General features: G+C 46.4%; 6 protein-coding genes across 6 annotated transcripts; 3 read left to right on the top strand and 3 right to left on the bottom strand.

The window, feature by feature from the left end:
• Positions 1 to 1598: 1598 nt before the first annotated feature.
• Positions 1599 to 1910, top strand: LOC149444192 (histone H4). The gene has a single exon (XM_089654839.1). The coding sequence runs from the start codon at positions 1599 to 1601 to the stop codon at positions 1908 to 1910; it is 312 nt and encodes a 103-aa protein (XP_089510965.1).
• An 11161-nt stretch (positions 1911 to 13071) lies between these two features.
• LOC149444191 (histone H1.5-like) lies at positions 13072 to 13792 on the top strand. The gene has a single exon (XM_089654830.1). It carries the CDS (start codon positions 13072 to 13074, stop codon positions 13735 to 13737), a length of 666 nt encoding a protein of 221 aa, XP_089510956.1. The 3' UTR covers positions 13738 to 13792.
• A 1510-nt stretch (positions 13793 to 15302) lies between these two features.
• LOC149444190 (histone H3) lies at positions 15303 to 15713 on the bottom strand. The gene has a single exon (XM_089654838.1). It carries the CDS (start codon positions 15711 to 15713, stop codon positions 15303 to 15305), a length of 411 nt encoding a protein of 136 aa, XP_089510964.1.
• A 3375-nt stretch (positions 15714 to 19088) lies between these two features.
• On the bottom strand, positions 19089 to 19495 carry LOC149444189 (histone H2B 1.1-like). The gene has a single exon (XM_089654829.1). The coding sequence runs from the start codon at positions 19467 to 19469 to the stop codon at positions 19089 to 19091; it is 381 nt and encodes a 126-aa protein (XP_089510955.1). The 5' UTR covers positions 19470 to 19495.
• Positions 19496 to 20802: 1307 nt separating this feature from the next.
• On the top strand, positions 20803 to 21114 carry LOC149444188 (histone H4). Its single transcript, XM_089654837.1, has one exon. The coding sequence runs from the start codon at positions 20803 to 20805 to the stop codon at positions 21112 to 21114; it is 312 nt and encodes a 103-aa protein (XP_089510963.1).
• Positions 21115 to 22544: 1430 nt separating this feature from the next.
• LOC149444187 (histone H4) lies at positions 22545 to 22856 on the bottom strand. The gene has a single exon (XM_089654836.1). It carries the CDS (start codon positions 22854 to 22856, stop codon positions 22545 to 22547), a length of 312 nt encoding a protein of 103 aa, XP_089510962.1.
• Between the last annotated feature and the right edge of the window lie 2304 nt (positions 22857 to 25160).

Here is a 25160-nt window from a genome sequence, read left to right as displayed (position 1 = left end):
TCTTTTCTGGAGGAACTGTCTCTTTGATGGACAGGTTGTCTCTTTGCTGGATGAGCTGTCCCTTTGCTGAATGTGCTGTCTCTTTTTTTTTTTGGAGTGGCAGTAGCTTTGCTGGTTTGACTGCCTCTTTGCTGTATGGATTGTCTTTGCTGCATGGGCTGTCTCTTTGCTGCACTGGCTGTCTCTTTACTGAATGGGCTGTCTTTGCTGCACCATCTGTCTCTGCTAGATGGGCTGTCTATTTTCCTGACGGGCTATCTCTTTGCCCAGATGGGTCCAGTAAAGAAATATCCCAATCCAGCAAAGAGAGAGCACAGTCCAACAAGGGACATCCCCATCCAGCAAAGAGACATCCCTGTCCAGCAACAAAACATCCCATCTGTTCATATGGGTCTGTCTCTTTGCTGTACGGGCTGTCTCTTTGCCCAGTTGGGTCCAGCAAAAAGACATCCCAATCCAGAAAATAGACGGCCCAGTCCAAGAATGATCATCCCCATTCAGCAAAGAGACACCCATGTCGCGAAAGGAGACTTTGCAATATGGGGATGTCTATTTGCCATATGGGTTGTCTCTTTGCTTGATTAGCTGTCTCTTTGCTGTATGGGCTGTCACTTTGTTGGATGGGGAGTCTCTTTTCTGAACTGGGCTGTCTCTTTGCTGGACTGGGCTGTCTCTTTGCCCATTAGGGTCCAGCAAAGAGACAGCCCAGTCCAGCAAAGAGACATCCCACCTTTGCAATATGGGAATGTATCTTTGCTGGATGGGCTGTCTCTTTGCTGAACGAGCTGTCTCTTTGCTGGACGAGCTGTCTCTTTGCTAAATGGGCTGTATGTTTGCTGGGCTGGGCTGTCTCTTTGATGGGTGAGCTGTCTCTTTGCTGGATGGGATTTATCTTTGCTCTACAGGCTGTCTATTTGCTATATAGACTGTTTCTTTGCTCGACGGGCTGTCTATTAGCTAGGCAGACTGTTTCTTTGCTGAAAGGGCTGTCTCTTTGCTGGATGGGTTGTCACTTTGTTGTACAAGCTTTTCTCTTTGCTGGAAAGGCTTTATCTTTTCTAGACAGGCTGTCTCTTTGCTGTACTCTTTGCTGGAGGGGCTGTCTCTTTGCTGGAGGGGCTGTCTCTTTGCTATACGGGCTGTCTCTTTGCTGGAGGGGCTGCCTCTTTGCTTGAGGGAAAGAGGCAGCCCCTTTGCTTGAGGGAAAGAGGCAGCCCCTTCAGCAAAGAGACAGCCTGTACAGGCTGTTATATTTCTCAATATTAAATTGCTGCTAACAATAGTAACTGGTGATGATGGTTTGTGTTCTGAAATGTGAAAGATGAATGTTTCTGTGTAATCTCCGAGGAAGAAATAGAAAACCATTGAGAAGAATGAAGAGATTTCTCTCCTGGAGATGGATTTCTATTGTCATGAAGGGATCTGAAAAGGGCGGAACGTGGAGAAAGCTTCCAAATGGATCCAATTGTATTGTGTGTAATGAATGGGTGTGACTCCGCCTCTTCCCAGGAAGGTTCCCATCAGGTCCGCTCATGCTCTATAAAAGAAAGGCGGGACTAACAGCGCTCAATTGGTGTTTGCAGCAGAGAAGAATCGTCATGTCTGGTCGCGGTAAAGGAGGGAAGGGTCTGGGGAAAGGCGGCGCCAAGCGCCACAGGAAGGTGCTCCGGGACAACATCCAGGGCATCACCAAACCCGCCATCCGACGTTTGGCCCGCAGAGGGGGAGTCAAGCGCATCTCCGGCCTCATCTATGAGGAGACCCGCGGAGTGCTGAAAGTCTTCCTGGAGAATGTCATCCGCGATGCCGTCACCTACACCGAGCACGCCAAGAGGAAGACCGTCACCGCCATGGATGTCGTCTATGCTCTCAAACGGCAGGGACGCACTCTCTACGGATTCGGGGGATAAATCCTCACAACCCCCCCCCCCCCCCCCCTTCATCGTCACAAAGGCCCTTCTCAGGGCCGCCCACCTTCTCATACAAAGGGCTATTGATTGATCATCTCCAGGGTTCTATCTGCTCCTCCTGTAATGGGGGATTATATAACAGAATGACGTCATGTATAAAGACATAGTTCGGCAATTCCACCAATGAATCTGTCCAATCACCTGATTGCATAGTGTGATCAGTAATCGGGATGGATTCGGTTCGGAATGCCGGATTTTGCATTCTAAGGTCTGAGTGACATAAACATGTCGGTGATCGCAATGCGCTTATAACGATTGTGGCCGATCTGAGCCCCGAACAATGAAAGGGTTAATGGATGCTCTTACAAAGGAACCGATTTGGTTCTTCATATGTAATTTCTCTATCGATTCATTGTACATATTTATCTGGCGGTGTCATCATTACTTATTTCTACCAGTCAGTTCACATTTCGTATCAATCTGGATGTGATATGGGGGGGGGGGGGTCTGTAACTGCTACATGTGTGAAGGAGGGACACACATATCGGTCAGTGACATGATCGTATACAGATCTGATGAATCGTACAATACTTTATTCCCATCATATAGAAAGGTAGAGATCTATGATGTATGTCACTCATGTTCTGTATGTTGGGGGGGGGGGGGAATCCTGGATTCTGAGAATGGATACAAGACAATATATGGAAGTAATCATCAGAATCCATTTCTAGTCATTGTGATTTAGTGGATCCTGGGGACAGATAACAGAACAAGGACTGACATGACTCAGTAATCACCGACATCCCTCACTAATCAATACAACTGTCTGGAATGAAAGTGATCTCGGATTTGGCGGTATAATCGGGCGGAATATTTCTCTGGAACGATCGGCAGAATTTGAAATCTGAGCCAATCACAGCTGTGGGCGTTGTCTCCATCAGCCAGTAATGTATTTCTTACGCGTAAAAAAGTACCTCTATTCCTAGTGCAGGAAGTTCTCCATCTTGTCGGGTTTTGAGTACAAATAAAACATTTCACATGAATATCTGCAATGCTCGGAATGAATGGAAGGATTGATCGATCTTCCCGGATAAAACGGTCAATGGATGCAGATTGTCTGTAACGGTCCATAGAATTCCGGCGGGAAATTGGAATGTATAGCCAATTGAAGCCATGACAGATTTTTATTCAAATAAGAAAATGTGGGAGGAAATGATCTGATCCGGAAGATTTTTGATGTCACTGAAATACTTTTCTACTTTTACCGTTTAGAATTCGGATGTGAAAACCGGTTATCAGCTACAAATAACCCGCCCAATCCCGGGGCGCCGAGAGATCACTTTCTCCCCAGAAAGTTCAACATAGAAATCCTTCCCGGCGTCCAAACCTCTTCCTATGGAGAAGCAGAGATGACACCCGGATGTAGAGGAGACTTACTGTCCGGACGGCGGGAAGGATTTCCACCTTTTCGAATTGTCATTACAAACACGTGACAGCTTCCATCCCAGAACGTCCTTTACTAATCCGAGATCTACAGAGCAGGACGGAGGGAAGAAGTCGCCGACTTTCCTCCTCCAATGTGGATACACATTGGAGGGGCACCTGGTTTGGGGGAATCTACAGGAAGGTTGTAGAATGTATGGCCGGCCTTCCATGGGTCATGACATCGGTCATTGTTGTACAATCTGATTGGAAGGTATAAATCTGAAGATGTATTCTAGGTACAAGAAATCCATCCGAGTCCCACATTCTCCTTATTCCGGAATTTCTGATGTTTTCCCTCTTGGAGATGTAAAGGTTCTCATTTGTACATTGAATATTGTCTGCTAGTGGGAGCCGGAAAATAAACCGCCCGATCGCATTGTATATCTTCCCCGATACAGAAGTCAGTATTTCCCATCCTATGGAGGGCGATCCTATAGTATCCAGGAATATAGATCTATAGGGGTCATGGGGGGGACAGGTTCGCTTTGTGTTTGATGACATATGTAGGACTATGCACAGAGCAGGCTCATGTCTGGAGACGTGTATACAGGGGGATGCTGCTGGGGGAGGGGGGACATTGTCAGTATACAGGGGGATGCTGCTGGGGGAGGGGGGACATTGTCAGTATACAGGGGGATGCTGCTGGGGGATGGGGGACATTGTCAGTATACAGGGGGATGGGGGACATTGTCAGTATACAGGGGGATGCTGCTGGGGGATGGGAGACATTGTCAGTATACAGGGGGATGCTGCTGGGGGAGGGGGGACATTGTCAGTATACAGGGGGATGGGGGACATTGTCAGTATACAGGGGGATGCTGCTGGGGGATGGGGGACATTGTCAGGATGGGGACTTCTGGACACACTTGGACTAGTTTAGGGCTCATCTGCTTACAGTTATTACTTACACACATCCCTGTCATTTATCTCACTTTTGTCCTTGTCACGGACTGCCAGTGCCTCTCCCCTCCCCCGCCATATCCCTCCACCCCTAAGGGGAGGGAAGAGCCCCCTTGCACATTCCAATGTCTGTGGAGCTTCCATGGATAGGACTGGGCCGGCCGTTGCCAAGGCAAACTAGCCGTGTCCCACATGGTTTTCAAAAGACCTGCGCAGGAAGCAGCCCTCTCTCTCTGTTCCTGTCCATGCTGCTCGAATCATCTTGCTCCCAGAAAGATGCTGGGAGGCTCGGGTGAGGGGGACCAAGCTTCCCCAGCCATCCCCCCTGCGCACTCTGCAGACCCCCAAAAGGTCAGGACTGTAGCCCTCTGCAATACCCCAGGGTTGTGAGTCTCCACAGCTCTGCATGAGCCTTCTCCTCAAAGGTCAGACCCCACAGCTGAGACCCTGCCAGCCTGTCTACTGAGCACCCTTGCACCCTGTCTGCTGCTGAGTGCCCTGGGAGCTGCTGCTGAGGGACACTGCACACTATCCGTGGCGGCGTGTCCCTGGAAGCTGTCTGGTGCTGAGTGCCCTCGGAGCTGCTGCTGAGGGACCCTGCACACTGTCCGTGGCTGCGTGTCCCTGGAAGCTGTCCGCTGTTGAGTGCCCGGGGAGCTGCTGCTGTCTGCCCCTGGAACGCTGACCACTGGTTGTCCCTGTCTGGAGCCGCCTGCCGCTGAGGGTCTGCAAGCTGCTTACCGTGAGTGTCCTGAACTGTCCCTGTTGTGCGCACTGACCACCTGTGTCCTGAACTGTCCCCACTGTGCGCACCAACAACCCGTGTCCTGAACTGTCCCCGCTGTGTGCATCGACCACCTGTGTCCTGAACTGTGCCTGCTGTGTGCACCGACCACCCGTGTTCTGAACTGTCCCTGCTGTGTGCACCAACCACCCATGTCCTGAACTGTCCCTGTTGTGCGCACTGCCCACCTGTGCCCTGAACTGTGCCTGCTGTGTGCACCGACCACTCGTGTTCTGAACTGTCCCCGGTGTGTGCACCGACCACTCATGTCCTGAACTGTGCCTGCTGTGTGCACCAACCACCCGTGTCCTGAACTGTCCCCGCTGTATGCACTGACCACCCGTGTCCTGAACTGTCCCTGTTGTGCGCACTGACCACCCGTGTCCTGAACTGTGCCTGCTGTGTGCACCGACCACTCGTGTTTTGAACTGTCCCCGGTGTGTGCACAGGCCACTCGTGTCCTGAACTGTCCCCGCTGTGTGCACCGACCACCCGTGTTCCGAACTGCCCCGCTGTGTGCACTGACCACCCGTGTCCTGAACTGTCCCTGTTGTGCGCAAAGACCACCTGGGTTATGCACTGCCCTACTACACGCCTAGACTACCCTTACTTGAACCGCCCCATGGCGTGCCCAGAGTATAGCTACCTGTGGTGCCCCTGAGTGCTTGAGCCATCGCTACCTGTTGAGTCCCCGTGAACCCAATGGCTGGGTGGGAGCTGTGCTGAGGCCAGTCTCCACAGCTAGAGTCCCATTGAGTCCCCGAGACCCCTGACCAGGGGCAGATTGCCGCCTGTTGCCCGAGGTCTCTGCCCAGTGGTAGGTTGCCGCCTGTTGCTAGAAACCCCTTCCCAGGGGTAGATTGCCTGCCTGTTGCCCGAGACCCCTGCTCAGGGGTAGGTTGCCCGCCTTTTGGCCAAGTCTCCAATCTGCTGTCCAGTCACGGAGGGAGCTTGGCTGAGGCCCCACGCCTAGGGTGGAAATTGCCTGCCTGTCGCTGAAGACTCCCGTGCCTGGAATTGTCCCTGATTTGCGCACACATCACCCTCCCTGCCATTTCCCCATTGAGTGTCTGTCATTTTGCTTCTTCAAAAAAGGTTTGTGTGTTCCCCATCTTCTCCGTGTGCTCTGTCCTGACTAAGCTTCCGTTACAGTCATACATTCATGCAAGTCTAAATATGGGACATATATACACCATCATCTACCCAACTTACATCGTAGGAAGACACGACTCAGACCATCAGATGGGCAAATATTGGCTTACTCTTGTTATATATATTGTCGGATTTTGTATGGTGAGAGTTTTGAGTGATAAAAAAAAAAATCTTAATAAATGCGCTTTATATGAATATCTACAATGTCCTTCTAATGATTTTTGGATGATCAATTTTGTAGTTTATTTTTTCTGCTCTGCTTGATACATTGTTACACGTAGTAGAGGCGAATGTTTAACTCTTCACTGACTGATATATGTGCGGCTGTAACATGGCATCATAGGAAATTATACAGAAATCATGGAAACATTACTCTATATATTACTAGGAATAGATTTACTGATTTCATATAGTACGAGATGTGGAAAGCATTACATTTCAACGGTTTTATTGGGAACCTTTAACAAAATGAAGATTAAAAAATTATAAACAAAGCAAAAAGTTTATGCATTTCTGATCACAATGTGGTTATTATGAATCTGCATGGGGATTATGGGAGGAATATAATGGTTACATATCCCATACACATTACATTTCACCTTTTTAAATAAATATATGGGTAACATTGCTTTTATATCTGGGATTATGGGGGGATATCATGGTAACTCTTAACCTATTTTGGATAAGCAAATACATATACTTTTTCTACATGAGAATTATGGGTGCATTTTTGTTGATACACATGCCAAGGATCATATTTCATCTATTTATGAAAAGAGTATGGGTATAGTTATTTTCTACATGAGTATTATAGTTATAGATTTGTTTTACATGGAGATTATGGGTGGAATGTCATGGTTAAACATGCCTAGGAACACATTTGACTTGCTTCTGATAATATGAGAATAGTATTTTTATAACACCAGGATTATGGGTGGATGATTGCAGATACACATGTCAAGAACCATATTTGAGTTTTCTCCAAAGAATATGGGTATAGGTATTTTGCTCTATGGGAATTATGGGTGGAGTATCACGGTTAACCACACCTAGGAACACAGTTGACCCCGTTCTGATAAGAATATGAGAACAGCTTTTTTTTTTCAATATGGGTATTATGAGTGGAATATTGTTTTTTTTTTTTAATTCCTATCCCAGGAGTTTAAATGATTTGAAGCTATACTCTGCTCAAAACAAGGAAAACTTTTTTTAAATCAGTGTATATAATTATACACACACACTATATTGCCGAGTAAAAAAGTACTTTCTGCTATAAAAAATATATAGTAAACTCAAAGTTAGTCGTAAATTTAGTCCAAAATGTATTCTGTTACATGTCTTTGGTAAATAAAATCCCAATAATTGTATATTGATTGTTTTGTGTGAAAGTTATAGTGTCTACAATCTATGGTATAGATACTGCAATTTACATCATGTTTGCTATACAGCACTGCACTAGTTTAACTGACAACTGCAGTCATAAATTAAATGTATGTCCTTTTCTCACACAAACATAGCTTTTTCTTTTGGTAGTACTTGATCATCTGTGCGCATTTTTTTTTTTTGCGCAATAAAAAAAAAAGACCGCAATGAGAAAATATTGAGTTTCTTTCTAAATTTTCAGTCATAAAAAATATCCAAAAAAATTAAATGTTGTCATAAATTTAGTCCAAAATGTATTCTACTACATATTTTTGGTTAAACAAATCCCAGTAAGTTTATATTAATTGTTTTGTGTGAAAGTTATAACATCTACAAACTATGGTATAGATAATGGAATTTACACAGCTTTTACTTTCTGACCGCCCATTACATTTCTTGAGGTGCTAAAATACCAGGATAGTACAAACACCCCCAAATGACACCTTTTCGGAAAGTAGACACCTTAAGCTATCTGCTGAGAGGCATATTGAGTCCATGTAAGATTTTTTTTTTCCCACAAGTTTTTGGAAAATTACAATTTTTTTTTGTACACAATGTTGTCATTTAAATGATATATTTCTCACACAAGCCATGGGTATATGTGAAGTTAAAACCAATAATACATTCTACTACTTATAACAGTATGGGGATACCACATGTGTGAGACTTTTTGGGAGCCTAGCCACATACTGGAGACTGAAATCCAAAGACCACGTTGAAAGCCTGAAGGTGCGTAACTTCCTCATTTCACTTCCTTAATACCTATTACAGTTTTGGAGGCCCTGAAATGCCAGGATAGTACCAAACCCTCCCAAATGACTCCTTTTTGAAAAGTAGACATCCCAAGGAATATAAAAAGAGGCATTGTAAGTAATTTGCAGTTCTCGTTTTTTCTCACAAGGTTTTGAAATATAAAAAAACAAGAAAAATATGTTTTTGTTTTCTTTATTCATTTTCAAAAAACTTGTAGCTACAAACAAAATCTGCAAAATACTCACCATGCTTCTTATCAAATTCCTTGGCCAAAAAATTATTTCACATGTGGTACCCCCCCATACTCGGGAGAAGTAGCAGAATGTATAATGGGGGGTAATGGCACATATACCCATGACATGTGGGAGCAATAAATAATTTAAGTGAAAATGTTGTGGCGCTGTTTATATCCTGTAAAACCGATGTGATAAAATGCTCATAGCTTCCGATTTCTTAGACTACAGAGATAATTTTCACCATTCTGGTCTCCGATCAGCTCTGTTGTCAGCTGGCAGAAACACCAGCTGCATTCTCAGGTTCTCCCGATGGCACAAGACTGCCCGAGAAGTCCATGGAAGACAGCGGGGGAGGGGGAGGCATCTACTCCCACTGCTTGTAAAAACAATCCTACAGCTAATAAACCACTAGGATTGCTTTTACATGAAAGCAGATTGCCTGCTGAAAAAAAAAAAAAACAATACCAGGATGATGCCAGCAGCTGCAGGCATCATTCTAGTAAACCAAAGTCCAGTGATGTACCAGTACATTGCTGGTCCAAGACGGTACAAATGTCTATATAGTGGCATGCTTGAATAAAAATTGACCACGTATAAGTGGTACCCCATATGGACAAAAGATGACACCAAGTCTCAAACTATATTGCCACTGCTCCCTATGTAGTCTGGGCATCCGGGTGGGCTCTATATGACATTTTTTCCCTCATAAATCCAAAACTTATAGGTATAGCCTGTTGCCCTCTCACAGGTCTTATACATCTTGGCCCCATATCTGGCACGCTTGCTGGGGAGAAATTGTTTGAATTCAAAGCGGCCAGAAACTTTTTTGAGGGACTCATCAAGGCAGATGTTTTTCTGCGGAGTATAGACATCTGAAAATTTTTGGTTAAGGTGATTTACAAGGAACTTCTACTATAGGGCGGTGCGGAAGAGGTTCAACATGTTCTGGAAAAAAAATAAAAATCACATTTTGTCATAAATTTATGCCAAAATGTATTCTGTGGCATGTTTTTGCTAAAAAAAAATCCCAATACGTGTACATTAATTGGCTTACGTGAAAGTTATAGCGTTTACAAATCGTGGTATAGATAATGGATTTTTTTTCTTTTTGTATTTTTACTAATAATGGCAGCGATTAGCGACTTATAGCAGGACTGTGGCAGACATTCTGAAACTGGAGAAACTGACTTGGTGTCACTGATATCCTCAGTGACACCAATTACAGTGATCAGTGCGAACAAAAACCCACTGATACTGTTTTATTGGCACTGAGCAGGAAGGAGTTGACATTTGGGGGCAATCAAAGGGTAAATTGTGTGCTGGGTGATTTTTTTCTAGGGGGCGGGGGAGGTGCTGCGATTGGTGGCATGGGTAAGGCTTACCCAGATATGCAGTATCATTTAGATATACTACTACATAGAGGTGGGCATTAAAAGTCTTGTCAAAATCAGTTTTTTTTTTTTGTTTGTTTAATTAAAGACATTTTTAAAAAGTCTTGTATCTGGCATCTGGCTTACCACTTACTCATCCCACAAGGGGAGGGAGCTGCATCAGGGTGCCCCCTCTTTTAAACGGCTGCCCTGATGCTAATGAGCCTGCCTTTCCGCAAACCCCCCAACCGGTCAGGGTTGTGTGGAAGAGGCCCTTGTCCCCCTCAAAGCTGAGGGCACGTAAAGCACAGGAGAGGTTGCTCGATCGCCACCCCTCCCCCTTTCCTTCACTCCCTGTGCTCGGATCAAGGGTACAGTAGTAAGATAGGAGGGACCTCACAAGTTGTCCCCATTTGTTATCTTTTTTCCAGGGAGAATACTCTCCCCTCTGTCTTTGGCTGTGTGAAGCAACACACTGCATAAGACATACATGTGACACAGAGGAGCTGTGATGCAGATGAGAACTGACATATTCAGAAGACGTGAGTCTCCCAGGATTCTGGTGACAACCCAAAACTGGGCAAATTCCTTCACTTTCACTCTACCTGATAACAGTAAACAGGAAAAAAGAGAAGGTGAATCTAATGGGGCACAGGGAGCAGGAAAAAAACTGTTTACCCTTTCTCCTCTTTATCCAAAACGGATTTGTATTTTATACAATAGTGTGCCGATTGTTCTTATTATTATATTCCTTTTTTACAAAGGCCGAGTGTGCAGAGGGGGGGGGGGGGGGGGGAGGGGGGGGTATCTTGGTGTCTGTGAGCTTATGAAAATGCAATGCTATCTGAGGTACATCTTAAAAGATTTAGGGGGGGGGGATATGCCAGAGCAATTTCCAGGTAAAGCTTTTGATGGATTCTTTATTTTCTCCAATCAGTTTATTCCTCGCAGTTGTTACCTTTTGTCCCACCAGCCCCTCTGTACTAGATTGTAAGCTCCTTGGAGCAGGGCCCTCCTAACCCTCTTGTATTGAATTGTATTGTTGCTGTATTGTCTCCATTTATATTTTTTACAGCACTGCACAAAGTGTTGGCGCAATATAAATCCGGAATAAAAATAATAATAATCACCATCAACATAATCAGATAATATTAATAATACGATTCCCTTCTTCTTGGTCTGAGCAAAAGGGGGACACCCCGATCCACCACATGGGAGATAATTGTAGAATTTCCAGCAAAGGTCCCATTACTGAAATGATCTCTGGGGGAATCAAATGTTGATGAATTGCAACAATGTATCAAGCAGAGCAGAAAAGAGAAACATATTTTAAGAAACAAAATCCTTCCCGTCTATGTGTGTAATATAGTGACACCTAATGGGAGTGTTGAGCATTGCAGCCAATCCTCCCATCCCCCCAATATGCAGGTTAGTCCGTCCCGGATAGAGAGGAGCGGTGCTTTGTGGATAGAGAGGAGCGGTGCTCTTGGGGGGGGGGGGGGAGGAGCGGTGCATGACAGCTGACATATTCATCAAAGGGGTGAAGTCTCCCAGGTGATGTATTTAACTCTTTATGGTCATATTCTGGTGACAACTCAACATTTGGCAATATTCCTTTACTTTCCCTCTACCTGAGAACACTAAACAGGACAAACACCGAAGATGGAGCTCAGAGAGCAGAAAAAACGCTGCAATCCTCCTTTTTCCGAAACAAAAAAGTTTTTTTTTTGTTTTTTGCGAGTTTCTTTCCTGTACTTCACATAACTTGTACGCTATCATTTTTGCCCTCAATGCCACATGAAAAAAAAAAAAAAACAGTCTTGCAGGTATGGTTGTTGTGTGTGTGTGGGGGGGAGGGGGGTACATGTCTTCCCTGTCACTTCTAGGGCCCTAGGCCATGGCTTATCTGGGGAGGGGATTGTATCCGGATTAGAATCATTGTAACAAGTGAATCCTGTCGGCGATACTTTGTTGTTTTCAGGTCCATCGTTTGGTGTATTCCCTTCTTGTCGGTGCAATTCTTTCTCCTTGGACTGAGGAGAAGGGAACACCCTGGAGGCTTTTACATGTTAGTACAAAGAAAAGAAGTGTCAGGGTCAGTAGACATGTGTTGGTCTTAGAGGAACCCCACCGCTCATTCCCCTCCAAATAGCCGACATTTCCTCTCCACATTCCCCACATGATAGACAAGAATGGGATTTGCAGCAAACTTCCTATTCCTGAAATGATCTCTCAGGGAATCCAAATGTGATGGATTGACTTCCATCACTGAAAGCATCAAATCCTATTGTAGATCCGAGGATTCCGAGCAAACCTCCCCCCTGAGCAGTCTATGGAGCTGTGGAGTGAAATGCGGCAATCAAGTCATTGGCAGGATTTGGCTCTCAATGTCCATTTGTGATGATGATCCAATAATGACCCCTAGGCCATGACACGTGACACCCTGTAATGGGCGGAGCCCTTTGTATCTGTCCCAATGTCGGCCATGACAGGACACAAGGATCTCCTGTGATCGGCCGATGTTTTTGTTCCCGGCTCCTTGTAGTCAGCTAGAGATGAGCCGAGTTGTGTATTAGAGGGAAATGTTTCGCGATCTCCCCTCTTCCCTCGTGTAATGTGAAGCGGATTGTAGTGGGGGATGGGAGCAGATTGTTTTGTGGGTAGAATGTGTCCCCCCAAGCAGGTAGAAGGCAGAATGGGCCCCCCACTCCGGAGGATGGTTGTGTTTGCAGCCTCTGTGTTCAGCCTCGTGAGCAGCTCCTGACAGCTGGAAGTGACCCCCGATAAGTGACAGTCCAGGGAGCAGATCGGCTCCCCGGTGCACATCGGACATCGTTCTATTTCGGAATAAAATCGGTTTTATATCTACCGGGAAACACATGAAGGGAGAGAATATACTCCAACACTGGAATGACAGAGAGTGGGCGTGTCTGAGGTGTAACCAATAGCAGTGCAGGCAGCTTGCTGTGTACCGACCAATAGCAGCGCAGGACGTTTAGCATATAACCTCCGGCCAGCAACGGAGAGAAACGTATTTGTCCGATAGATTCTGTGGAATCATGACGGAGACTGAGAGCGCCCCAGCCGCCGCTCCTCCAGCGGAGGCCGCCGCCAAGAAGAAGCCGGCTAAGAAGGCGTCAGCCGGAGGAGCCAAGAAAGGCATCAAGAAGGCGTCCGGTCCCGGCGTGTCCGAGCTCCTCGTCCAAGCCGTGTCCGCTTCCAAGGAGCGCAGCGGGGTGTCCCTGGCCGCCCTCAAGAAGGTCCTGTCCGCCGGAGGATACGATGTGGACAAGAACAAGAGCCGCCTGAAGATCGCCCTCAAGGCGCTGGTGACTAAGGGGAGCCTCGTCCAGGTCAAAGGCCATGGGGCCTCCGGATCGTTCAAGATCAACAAGAAGCAGCCCGACGGCGCCAAGGCGAAGCCCAAGAAACCGGCCGCTAAGAAGAGCAACAAGAAGCCATCGGCTGCGGCCAAGCCCAAGAAACCGGCCGCCAAGTCCCCCAAGAAGAAGGCGGCCAGCAAAGCCCCCACCGCAGCCAAGAGCCCCAAGAAGAAGCCGGCCGCCAAGAGACCAGTAAAGGCTGCAGCCAAGAAGGTGACCAAGAGCCCCAAGAAGAGCAAAGCTGCAGCCAAGCCGAAAAAAGGCTCCAAGAGTCCCGCTAAGGCCAAGCCGGCAGCTAAGAAGGCGGCTAAGCCCAAGAAGGCCGCTCCGAAGAAGAAATAATGGGCGGCGACCTCCTTCATCTCCACCCCCCAAAGGCTCTTCTCAGAGCCCCCCACCTCCCCCCAACAGAGCTCTCCATACATACACCGACCACGAGCCGCATTCTCCCTCCTCCAGTCTCCCTCCTCCTCACATTGTACACTTGTCCCTTATAGGTCATCCAATGATCCCTCCGATCCTACAAATGATTACTGGTTGGCCAAAGGAGAGATCCCTCCCGATACATTTCACAGGCCCGAAATCCCCCCCCCCCCGACATCTGTCATATACGGATCGGAGATCTGTCATTTCCCGCACAGTCTGTGGGATGGGGGGGAGGGGTAACAATGACCATTTCCCGCACTGTGGGATGGCGGGGGGAGGGGTAACAATGAACATTTCCCGCACACTGTCTGTGGAATAGGGGGAGGGGTAACAAGGAACATTTCCCGCACACTGTCAGTGGGATGGGGGGGGGGGGGGGGTAACAATGATCATTTCCCGCACACTGTCTGTGGGATGGGGGGGAGGGGTAACAATGAACATTTCCCGCACACTGTCTGTGGGATGGGGGGAGGGGTAACAATGAACATTTCCCGCACACTGTGGGATGGGGGGAGGGGTAACAATGAACATTTCCCGCACACTGTCTGTGGGATGGGGGGGAGGGGGAACAATGAACATTTCCCGATCCTTCTACAATGAATTCCCAGCCTTCATTATTATTGCGGCCATTGTGGAAGTTGTACGGAAACGCCATGTAATGATCGGGGACACATCATCCTCTGGACGGGATCTAATGATCGCACCGAGAACATCGTGTTGTGCGGACAATGGACTCCTTCCTATGGATGGATCGCCTCTACAACACAATACAACACGGGGAGCGGCTTTCCAGGTGCCATTTGGAGGAAAACAACCGATCTTCGGGCTCTGCGAGTCTCCGGGGAAGATACGCTACAGTCTGCTATTGGCTGACAGTTAAAACGTCGGCTGCTGATTGGTGGAGAGGAATATTTTTAAATATCCCGCCAAAATGTCACCTGTTCTAGTTGCAGCAATGATTACCCCCCAGATGATCGATAGGGAATCGTGAGACAGAAAAGGTTTCGGGGAGTTTCTAGATTCTCCAGAATGATGAATTGTATTTTCTATAGAACACCGGCCGGGGCGGCACACGGAGAGCAGAAGGAAGAATCCTCCCGGTGTGTCCGCGTGTGCCGCCCCGGCAGAGCGATGTGATCTGTGATGACCCCGATGTAGTATCGGAGGAGGTAATAGAGGACATGACTGACCCCCCCCCCATAGTGACATCTCCGTGTGGAAGGGGCCCATTCGGATGGATCTCATTGTATGTCTCACATTCCATGATTAGTTATGTGTTATAGAAATAAAACCAGTAAAGGAATGGCGGTCCCGGGGCGCCGAGAGGAGGAATTGTCCGATAACTTGTATTATAGATTCCTGTCTATCCTATTCATTGTAGTTCGGTAGTGTAGAGCTCTGTGTGGGGGGGAGGTGGGGGCTCTGAGAAGAGCCGTTGGTTGGCGGGTTGTGTGGAATGTCTGTTGCGGGGGGGGGGGGGTCTAGGCCCTCTCTCCGCGGATGCGGCGTGCCAGCTGGATGTCTTTGGGCATGATGGTGACCCTCTTGGCGTGGATGGCGCAGAGGTTGGTGTCCTCGAAGAGTCCGACGAGATAAGCCTCTGCGGCCTCCTGCAGAGCCATGACGGCGGAGCTCTGGAAGCGCAGGTCGGTCTTGAAGTCCTGGGCGATCTCTCGGACGAGGCGCTGGAAGGGCAGCTTGCGGATGAGCAGCTCGGTGGATTTCTGGTAGCGGCGGATCTCTCGGAGAGCCACGGTGCCGGGCCTGTAGCGGTGAGGCTTCTTCACTCCGCCGGTGGCCGGGGCGCTCTTGCGGGCGGCCTTGGTGGCCAGCTGCTTGCGGGGAGCTTTCCCTCCGGTGGACTTACGGGCGGTCTGCTTGGTACGAGCCATCTCTACTCCTCTCTTGCCGGGAACTGCGGATGTAATGCACCTCCGCTCTGCAGTTATTTATACACATCCCTGCCCTCTGATTGGAGAACTACGTCACGCCCCTTCTAATGATTGGGTTACTTAAAAAGAGCGGGATTTTCAAAGTGCCCGCCAGGATCTGCACGGTATCTCTGTAGGTAGAGAAGCCCGCTGTGTCAGGGGTGGGGGAGGGGAGGGGAGTTCCTCCACATCATCCAATGCTCGGAGCTCTCCTTACTACCAAAGAAGAGAAGATTAATCAGAGATCTGCTAATAATCAGAGATCAGAGACTCCCTGTACAATGTAACAATTACATCCACTGACATCGGACTGGATTCCTCCATAATACAGTGAATGGGATGACAGAAGATCCTCCTCCGATCTCACGGATCCGATGATTCCTCTGTTCGGGACTAAGAAGCAGATCGTTTGTCGCCCATCTCGGTCCATCCAGCACAATTGTGGACTAACAGGGACAGTCAGAAGGGCTGCAATGTATTGTCTATAGAAGAGCGAGATGACAAGAGACATGACTTGTGTGCGGATCTGGGAGGAGATACAATGTGATTTCTGCCTTTTCTCTCCGAATCCCACTTCCAAGGACAATCCGATCCCGGCGATGACAGTGTGGACTTTGATGGCACAATGACAATCTATCGCTGAGGATGTGAGGAGGCGGACATCTAGTCTGCAGCAATTCATCCCATTCATTTCACAGTTAGGAGTTTATTTGTAACAAACGTTATTTTATTTATGTGTCTTATATTTTTTTGTTAATTCCCGCCAAGATCTGCAGGTTATTTTTGTTAGCAGAATATCCCGATCTCTCTGGGAGCTCCTTACTGCCAGATGGGAAAACATTGATAAGAAAGATGTTTATAATTATATATTCAAACGTCTTATCAATGTAAGAATTGCAATCTCTGAGAGTGGACTATTTCTGTCCATAATTGAAAAAAATCACGATGACCTTATTACAGTTTATAACCTCCACTTTCTATTCTGTGTATTAATCTGATGCTCCTGAAATTCACCGAATACTCTAATGACAAAGAAGAGGGGGAAAAAAAGATACATACATATACACTATATTGCCAAAAGTATTGGTCGGCCGGCCTTTATACACACATGAGCTTTTATGACTTCCCAGTCTTAGTCTGTAGGGTTCAATATTGAGTTGGCCCCGCCCTTTACAGCTTCAACTCTTCTGGGAAGGCCGTCCACAAGGTTTAGAAGGGTGTCTATAAAAAGGTTTGAACATTCTTCCAGAAGCACATTTGTCAGGTCAGGCACTGATGTGATGCCTGGCTTTGTAAGGTCAGGCCCTGATGTGAGTCCAGACCTGGGCTGAGGTCTGGACTCTGCAGGCCGATCAAGTTCCTTCACCCCAAACTCGCTTATCCATGTTTTTTTGGACCTTGCTTTGTGCACTGGTGTTGGATAATAATAATTCACAAATGTTTGTAGAAGCAGTCTGCATGCCTAGGTGTTTGATTTTATACACCTGTGGCCATGGAGGTGAGTGAATCCAATTATTTGGAGGGGTGTTCCAATACTTTTGGTGTGTGTGTGTGTACACTGCTCAAAACAAGGAAAACTTTTTTAATCAGAGTATAGCCTCAACTCATTTAAACGCCTGGGATATTGATCTGGTCAGTTAAGTAGCCGAGGGGGTTGTTAATCAATTTCATCTGCTTTTGTGATAATGAAATTAACAACAGGTGCTCTAGATGGGCAACAATGAGACGACCCCCAAAACAGAAATGGTTTTACAGGTGGAGGCTACGGACATCTTTTCTGACTGTTTGTCACTAGTTTTGCATTTGGCTAGGGTCAGTGTCACTAGTGACATGAGGACATGGCCTGAAGAGATACCTGGACCTGTGTGTGAGGTTCTGTGTTTCTTTGTTTCCTTTCTGCAGAGTTATACTTCGCTCCAACGCAGCTTGCCCTTAGTGCCTACTGGACTACCCTTACCGCTGCCCATTTAGAACTCATCATACATACATGGACTGCCACACCATATTCCTGTTATCCCTTTTGCAAATGTGTTCTGGCATGTTTACCATGATATTCCACCCATAATCCTCATATAGAAAAATTATGTTCATAGTCTTTTCAGAAATAGGTCAAATATGGTTCTTGGCATGTGTATTCACCATAATCCACCCATAATCCCCTTGTAGAAAAATAACTACTCATATTTTTGATCAGAAAGATCAAATGTGTCCCTAGGCATGTTTAAAAAAAAAAAAAAAAATTCCACCCATAATTCCCATTTTGAAAAAAAGCTATTCTCGTTTTTATCAGAACGGGGTCAAATGTGTTCCTAGGCATGTTTAACCATCATATTCCACCCATAATTCCCATATAGAAAAATAACTATACCCATATTCTTTGGAGAAACAATTCAAATATGGTCCTTGACATGTGTATCTGCAATCATCCACCCATCCCAATGTTGAAAAAAATGCTATTCTCATATTATCAGAAACAAGTTAAAAGTGTTCCTAGGCATGTTTAACCATGACATTCCACACATAATCCCCATGTTGAAAAATAACTATACATAGTCTTTTCAGAAATAGATGAAATATGATCCTTGGCATGTGTATCTACAAAAATGCTCCAATAAATCTCATGTAGACAAATATATACATTTTCTTATCCAAAATATGTTAAGCATTACCATGATATTCCCCCCATAATCCCAGATATAAAAGCAATGTTACCCATATATGTATTTAAAAAGGTGAAATGTAATGTGTATGGGATGTGTAACCATTATATTCCTAACATAATCCCAAAGCAGATCCGTAATAACCACATTACCAGGAATACAAACTTTTTTGCTTGGAATTTACACATTTTGAATCTTTATTTTTTTTAAGTTTAATAAAACCGTTGCAATGTAATGCTTTCCACATCTCGTACTATATGAAATCAGTAAATCTATTCCTAGTAATATATGGAGTAATGTCTCCATGATTTCTGTATAATTTCCTATGATGCCATGTTACAGCCGCACATATATCAGTCAGTGAAGAGTTAAACATTCGCCTCTACTACGTGTAACAATGTATCAAGCAGAGCAGAAAAGAGAAACAAGAAAATCCTTCCCGTCTATGTGTGTAATATAGTGACACCTAATGGGAGTGTTGAGCATTGCAGCCAATCCTCCCATCCCCCAATGTGCAGGTTAGTCCGTCCCTAGAACGAATGTCCAGTGTAAGTGTGACGTGTGTGGGACCTCTAGCGGCAATACAATGTGATGACAGCTCAGTGATTGGAATGGTGGGCGGCTCTTAGAAGAGCCTTTGTGTCCTTGTTGGGGTGATGGGGCCCCGGCGGGGGAATTACTTGGCGCTGGTGTACTTGGTGACGGCCTTGGTGCCCTCGGAGACGGCGTGCTTGGCCAGCTCTCCGGGCAGGAGGAGGCGGACGGCGGTCTGGATCTCCCGGGAGGTGATGGTGGAGCGCTTGTTGTAATGAGCCAGGCGGGAAGCTTCGCCGGCGATGCGCTCGAAGATGTCATTGACGAAGGAGTTCATGATGCTCATGGCCTTGGACGAGATGCCGGTGTCGGGGTGGACCTGCTTGAGCACCTTGTACACGTAGATAGCATAACTCTCCTTCCTAGTCTTCCTCCGCTTCTTGCCGTCCTTCTTCTGGCTCTTGGTCACGGCTTTCTTGGAGCCCTTCTTGGGCGCCGGCGCAGACTTGGCTGGTTCAGGCATGATCAGGGTTCACCACTGCTTGGCTGGCTGCGGGGAAAGTGTGCTGGAGCCGCCCTCATGTGCTGCTTTTATAGGCGGCCTATGCAAAGGAGCTTCGTACTGCCTCACCTTTCCTATTGGAGGACGTTGACATGTGATGGAAAGTGACGTCATGCTTTTTATCCTCCAGTAGAATTTGGTAGGGAAATAAGTCTGAGTGTTATTGATTTAGTAGTAGAGAAGAGATCAATCAAAAATTACAGAACAAAAAAAAACAGTTCCTGCGCTATGAATAGAGATCTCCGGATACATTTCTATGGACTTCTCGTAAGACAAACATTACTGGCTGATGGAGACAACGCCCACATCTGTGATTGGCTCAGATTCCAAATTCTGCCCGCCGGAATTGTTTAAATCGTTCCAGAAAATATTCATCCCTATTATACCGCCAAATCCGAGCCGGAGAACTAAGGAGATCATCAGATGAGATATTTATCGGCGAACAATCACCAACACTTCCATTCCAAGCAGATTTATCGATTAGTCAGCGATGTGTACAAATTGATTCTGCTGATTACTGAATCGTGTGAAACATTTCTATAAAGAATTGTTCATTTCAATATCAGATCTGTATACGATCATGTCACAATGACCGATGTGTATCTCTTTTAGCCATGTAGCAGTCACTAATCTCCCCCCCCCCCATATCACATTCACAGTATTAGTAAAGTGAAATGACTGGCAGAAATAGTGATCATAACACTGCCAGATAAATATGAGCAATTAATCGATATAGAAAATATATGTCTGAAGAATCAAATCGGTTTCCTCTTAGAAACGTGTAAACATTTTGCTGATCTCTAGTTACAATGTGATATTATATGCAGAGGACTGCATTGCTGTGACCCCACCCCTTTCCACCAGTCTCCCATCAGGTCCGTTAGGACTTGGGAGAAACGTGGGTCATCATTATCTATATATATAAAATTATCTATATATATAATTATATATATTTTTCAAAGTAATATGGTATACATTTGACCTTATATATAATAGTAACTGGAGATGATGGTTTGTATTGTGAAATGTGAAAGATGAATGTTTCTGTGTAATCTCCGAGGAAGAAATAGAAAACCATTGAGAAGAATGAAGAGATTTCTCTCGTCATTAAGGGATCTGAAAAGGGCGGAACGTGGAGAAAGCTTCCAAATGAATCCAATTGTATTGTGTGTAAAGAATGGGTGTGACTCCGCCTCTTCCCAGGCAGGTTCCCATCAGGTCCGCTCAGGCTGTATAAAAGGAAGGCGGGCCCAGCTCTGAGCTCAGTCGGTGTTTGCAGCAGAGAAGAATCGTCATGTCTGGTCGCGGTAAAGGAGGGAAGGGTCTGGGGAAAGGCGGCGCCAAGCGCCACAGGAAGGTGCTCCGGGACAACATCCAGGGCATCACCAAACCCGCCATCCGACGTTTGGCCCGCAGAGGGGGAGTCAAGCGCATCTCCGGCCTCATCTATGAGGAGACCCGCGGAGTGCTGAAAGTCTTCCTGGAGAATGTCATCCGCGATGCCGTCACCTACACCGAGCACGCCAAGAGGAAGACCGTCACCGCCATGGATGTCGTCTATGCTCTCAAACGGCAGGGACGCACTCTCTACGGATTCGGAGGATAAATCCTCACAACCCCCCCCCCCTTCATCGTCACAAAGGCCCTTCTCAGGGCCGCCCACCTTCTCATACAAAGGGCTATTCTTAAACATCGAGATCATTAAGGGGAGATGATCCGAATGTGAATGTTTAGAAACTTATCTTTTCATTGTACATATGTGTTTGGCAGTCATGAGTTTTCTACAAATCATTTCACCATTCTGGATGTGAGATCTGTAACTGCTGCAAGTCTGATATATTCAGATATATTCATACAAAGGGCTATTGATTGATGATCTCCAGGGTTCTATCTGCTCCTCCTGGGGGGGAGAAGGATTGCCGCTCATTCCAGTAATGTGGGGGGGATATAACGATCTGTTAGTCATTCTATATAACGTCATGTATAGATATAGTTCTGCAATTCCACCAATGAATCTGTCCAATCACCTGATTGCATAGTGTGATCGGTAATCGGGATGGATCCGGTTCGGAATGCCGGATTTTGCATTCTAAGGTGTGAGTGACATAAACATGTCGGTGATCGCAATGCGCTTATAACGGTTGTGGCCGATCTGAGCCCCGAATAATGAAAGTGTTCATCCGTCTCCCGGATAAAACGGTAAATGGATGCGGTCAGATTTGGCGGCAAGAGGGCGGACGTTCCGTTCCATAGAATTCCGGCGGGAGATTTGACAATTCAGCCAATGGCCGTTCTAGGTGATACTTTCAGACAATAAAACGTTTTGTTCTTCCGCGGAGTTTGACGATCGGTTTGGGAGGATGCAGGTTCGGTATTGAAGGATCTCATGAGATCTAGAGGAAGGTGGAGAATGAAGATCAGTCCCTGGATCCGATGTCATGTTCTATTATGAGCGGGGTGATCTCTGGGATCTCTTCAGCTCTATGCTGAGAGAAGTTCTGTCGATGCAAAATCGTCTCAAGGCTTCAAACAGAAACCATCACCAGTTACTATTCATTTCATGTTTATAGAATATTACTTTGAAAAGGAAAACCTTTTACTGATGACACGTTACTGTTACGTCCTTGCGGACCAGATGGGAGACTGATTTAAGGGGCGGGGTCACAGCAACTCATTCCCGTGCAGAGAATTCCACTTACTGAGAACCTCGTACATTTTGCTGTCATTCTATATAATGGGATTAGGATCAGGCTTCCTCTCCCGAATGTCTTCAGCTCTATGCTGAGGGGAGCTTTGATACGATTTGGCATCAACGGAGCTTGAACACCCCACCAAAATCCAAGTCGTAACTGAGAGAAAATGGCTCAATCGGATTCTATAATCTATGTTTAGCAACAAATAGTTTTTTTCCTCATTTCTATTAATTTCTCCACCTGCAGAAATATACGTTCATACAGACAGCCCTTTGTATGAGAAGGTGGGCGGCCCTGAGAAGGGCCTTTGTGACGATGAAGAGGGGGGGGGGGTTATGAGGATTTATCCTCCGAATCCGTAGAGGGTGCGTCCCTGCCGTTTGAGAGCATAGACGACATCCATGGCGGTGACGGTCTTCCTCTTGGCGTGCTCGGTGTAGGTGACGGCATCGCGGATGACATTCTCCAGGAAGACTTTCAGCACTCCGCGGGTCTCCTCATAGATGAGGCCGGAGATGCGCTTGACTCCCCCTCTGCGGGCCAAACGTCGGATGGCGGGTTTGGTGATGCCCTGGATGTTGTCCCGGAGCACCTTCCTGTGGCGCTTGGCGCCGCCTTTCCCCAGACCCTTCCCTCCTTTACCGCGACCAGACATGACGATTCTTCTCTGCTGCAAACACCGACTGAGCTCTGGGCTGGGCCCGCCTTCCTTTTATACAGCCTGAGCGGACCTGATGGGAACCTTCCTGGGAAGAGGCGGAGTCATGCCCATGCATTACATAGCATTTATAATGGACATTTGTTTGGTTGCAGATTCTTTGAACAATAGAAATGCATCTCCAGAAGACCATTATAATTCTTCTCTCTAAATATCTTTATATTTATTCCTCGGAGAATACACAGAAAACATTCATCTTTCACATTTCTAACATAAACCATCATCACCAGTTACTATTGCTAATAATAATGGCATATATAACAGAATATTACCTCGAAAAGAAAATATATCCCAACACCTCACCTTCCAGATAAACTTGAGCAGACCTGATGGGAGAACGATGGAAAGGGGTGGAGTCACAGCAATGGAATAGTCTGCAGATAATTCCACTCTTAGAACCTTGTAAACATTTTGTTGATTTCTAGATACAAAGAGGAATCTGATCTGCTTCCTCAGATATTATTATTATTATTATTATACAGGATTTATATAGCGATAACAGTTTGCTCAGCACTTTACAATATAAGGGAGACAATACAGCAACAATACAGTTCAATACAAGAGGGATAGGAGGGCCCTGATCCTTGGAGCTTACAGTCTAGGAGGGAGGGGCTAGTGGTACAAAAGGTAATAACTGTGGGGGATGGACTGGTTGGAAGAGTAGAAGATTCCATTATTAGGTGAGGGCAGGATAGGTTTCCCTGAAGAGATAGGTTTTAAGAGATCGCCTAAAAGTAAGCAGAGTAGGCGATAGTCTAATAGATTGGGGAAGAGAGTTCCAGAGGATGGGGCAGGCTCTGGAGAAGTCCTGGAGACGAGCATGGGAGGAGGAGACAAGGGAGCTAGAGAGTAGGAGGTCTTGCAAGGAGCGGAGAGTACAGTTTGGGTGATGTAATTTGGGGCAGAGTTATAATTGTTATATGTTATTGTTAGTGTTTTGAATTTTATCCGTTGGGCAACGGGAAGCCAGTGGAGGGATTGGCAGAGAGGGGTGGAAGACACTGAGTGGAGGTCAGTGGAGGGATTAGTAGAGAGGGGTGGAGGACACTGAGTGCAGGCCAGTGGAGGGATTGGCAGAGAGGGGTGGAGGACACTGAGTGGAGGCCAGTGGAGGGATTAGTAGAGAGGGGTGGAGGACACTGAGTGGAGGCCAGTGGAGGTATTAGTAGAGAGGGGTGGAGGACATTGAGTGGAGGCCAGTGGAGGGATTGGCAGAGAGGGGTGGAGGACACTGAGTGGAGGCCAGTGGAGGGATTAGTAAAGAGGGGTGGAGGCCAGTGGAGGGATTAGTAGAGAGGGGTGGAGAACATTGAGTGGAGGCCAGTGAAGGGATTGGCAGAGAGGGATGGAGGACACTGAGTGGAGGCCAGTGGAGGGATTGGCAGAGAGGGGTGTCAGATACAGAGCGGTTAGTAAGGTGGATGAGTCTGGTAGCAGCATTCATGATAGACTGAAGAGGGGATAGCCTGCGATGAGGTCGGCCAATGAGGAGGGAGTTACAATAATCAAGGCGAGATATAACAAGGGAGTGAATGAGTTGCTTAGTAGTTTCCGAGGTTAGGAACGGTCGTATCTTGGAGATGTTGCGGAGGTGAAGTCTACATGAGTTTATCAGCGATTGGATTTGGGGCTGGAAGGACAGATGGGAGTCTAGGATGACACCTAGTACCCTGGCATGAGGGGAGGGACTGATTGTTGTGTTATTGATCATGATGGAGAAGTCAGGGGGGGCATGGGCTGGGGGGAATACTAAGAGCTCAGTTTTGGAAAGATTGAGATTGAGGAAGTGGAGTGACATCCATCCCGATATGTCACTTAGTAATTCCTATGGAGCTGGTTGATCGACTAATGGATTGCAGACTTTTTCTGACTTGCTGCAGTCGCAGGGTAAATCTTGGTAAAGTTTTATTCTGTTTTATTCCCTTTTATTTTATAGTAATTAGTCATTTGTGTGTTTCCTGTATTTTTTGTATTTCTGTAACTTTTTATATTTTGTACATATTTTATGCACTGCCCACTTCCAGGATATTAAATCTTAAAATTAATTAGTGACTTCTGGGTACTTAAGCTCGGGCTCATATCTCCGGAGAGATTAGATTGTATTGTATTTTAGTGTCTTTTAACGCTTGGTCAAGCTCAATGCCAATCTATATGCAATTGCACTGTGTGTGGGCAGATTGAATGCAGATTGTAGAAGGTAACAGATCTGCCAGACGGAGATCTGTGTGTGTGGGTTGTCCC

This window comes from Staurois parvus, unplaced genomic scaffold (genome assembly GCF_062004578.1).
Source record: "Staurois parvus isolate SC_StPar_1 unplaced genomic scaffold, SC_StPar_1.0 ptg000804l, whole genome shotgun sequence".
In the NCBI taxonomy this organism is placed as follows: Eukaryota; Metazoa; Chordata; class Amphibia; order Anura; family Ranidae; genus Staurois; species Staurois parvus.
This window is presented reverse-complemented; position numbering and strand designations above follow the sequence as displayed.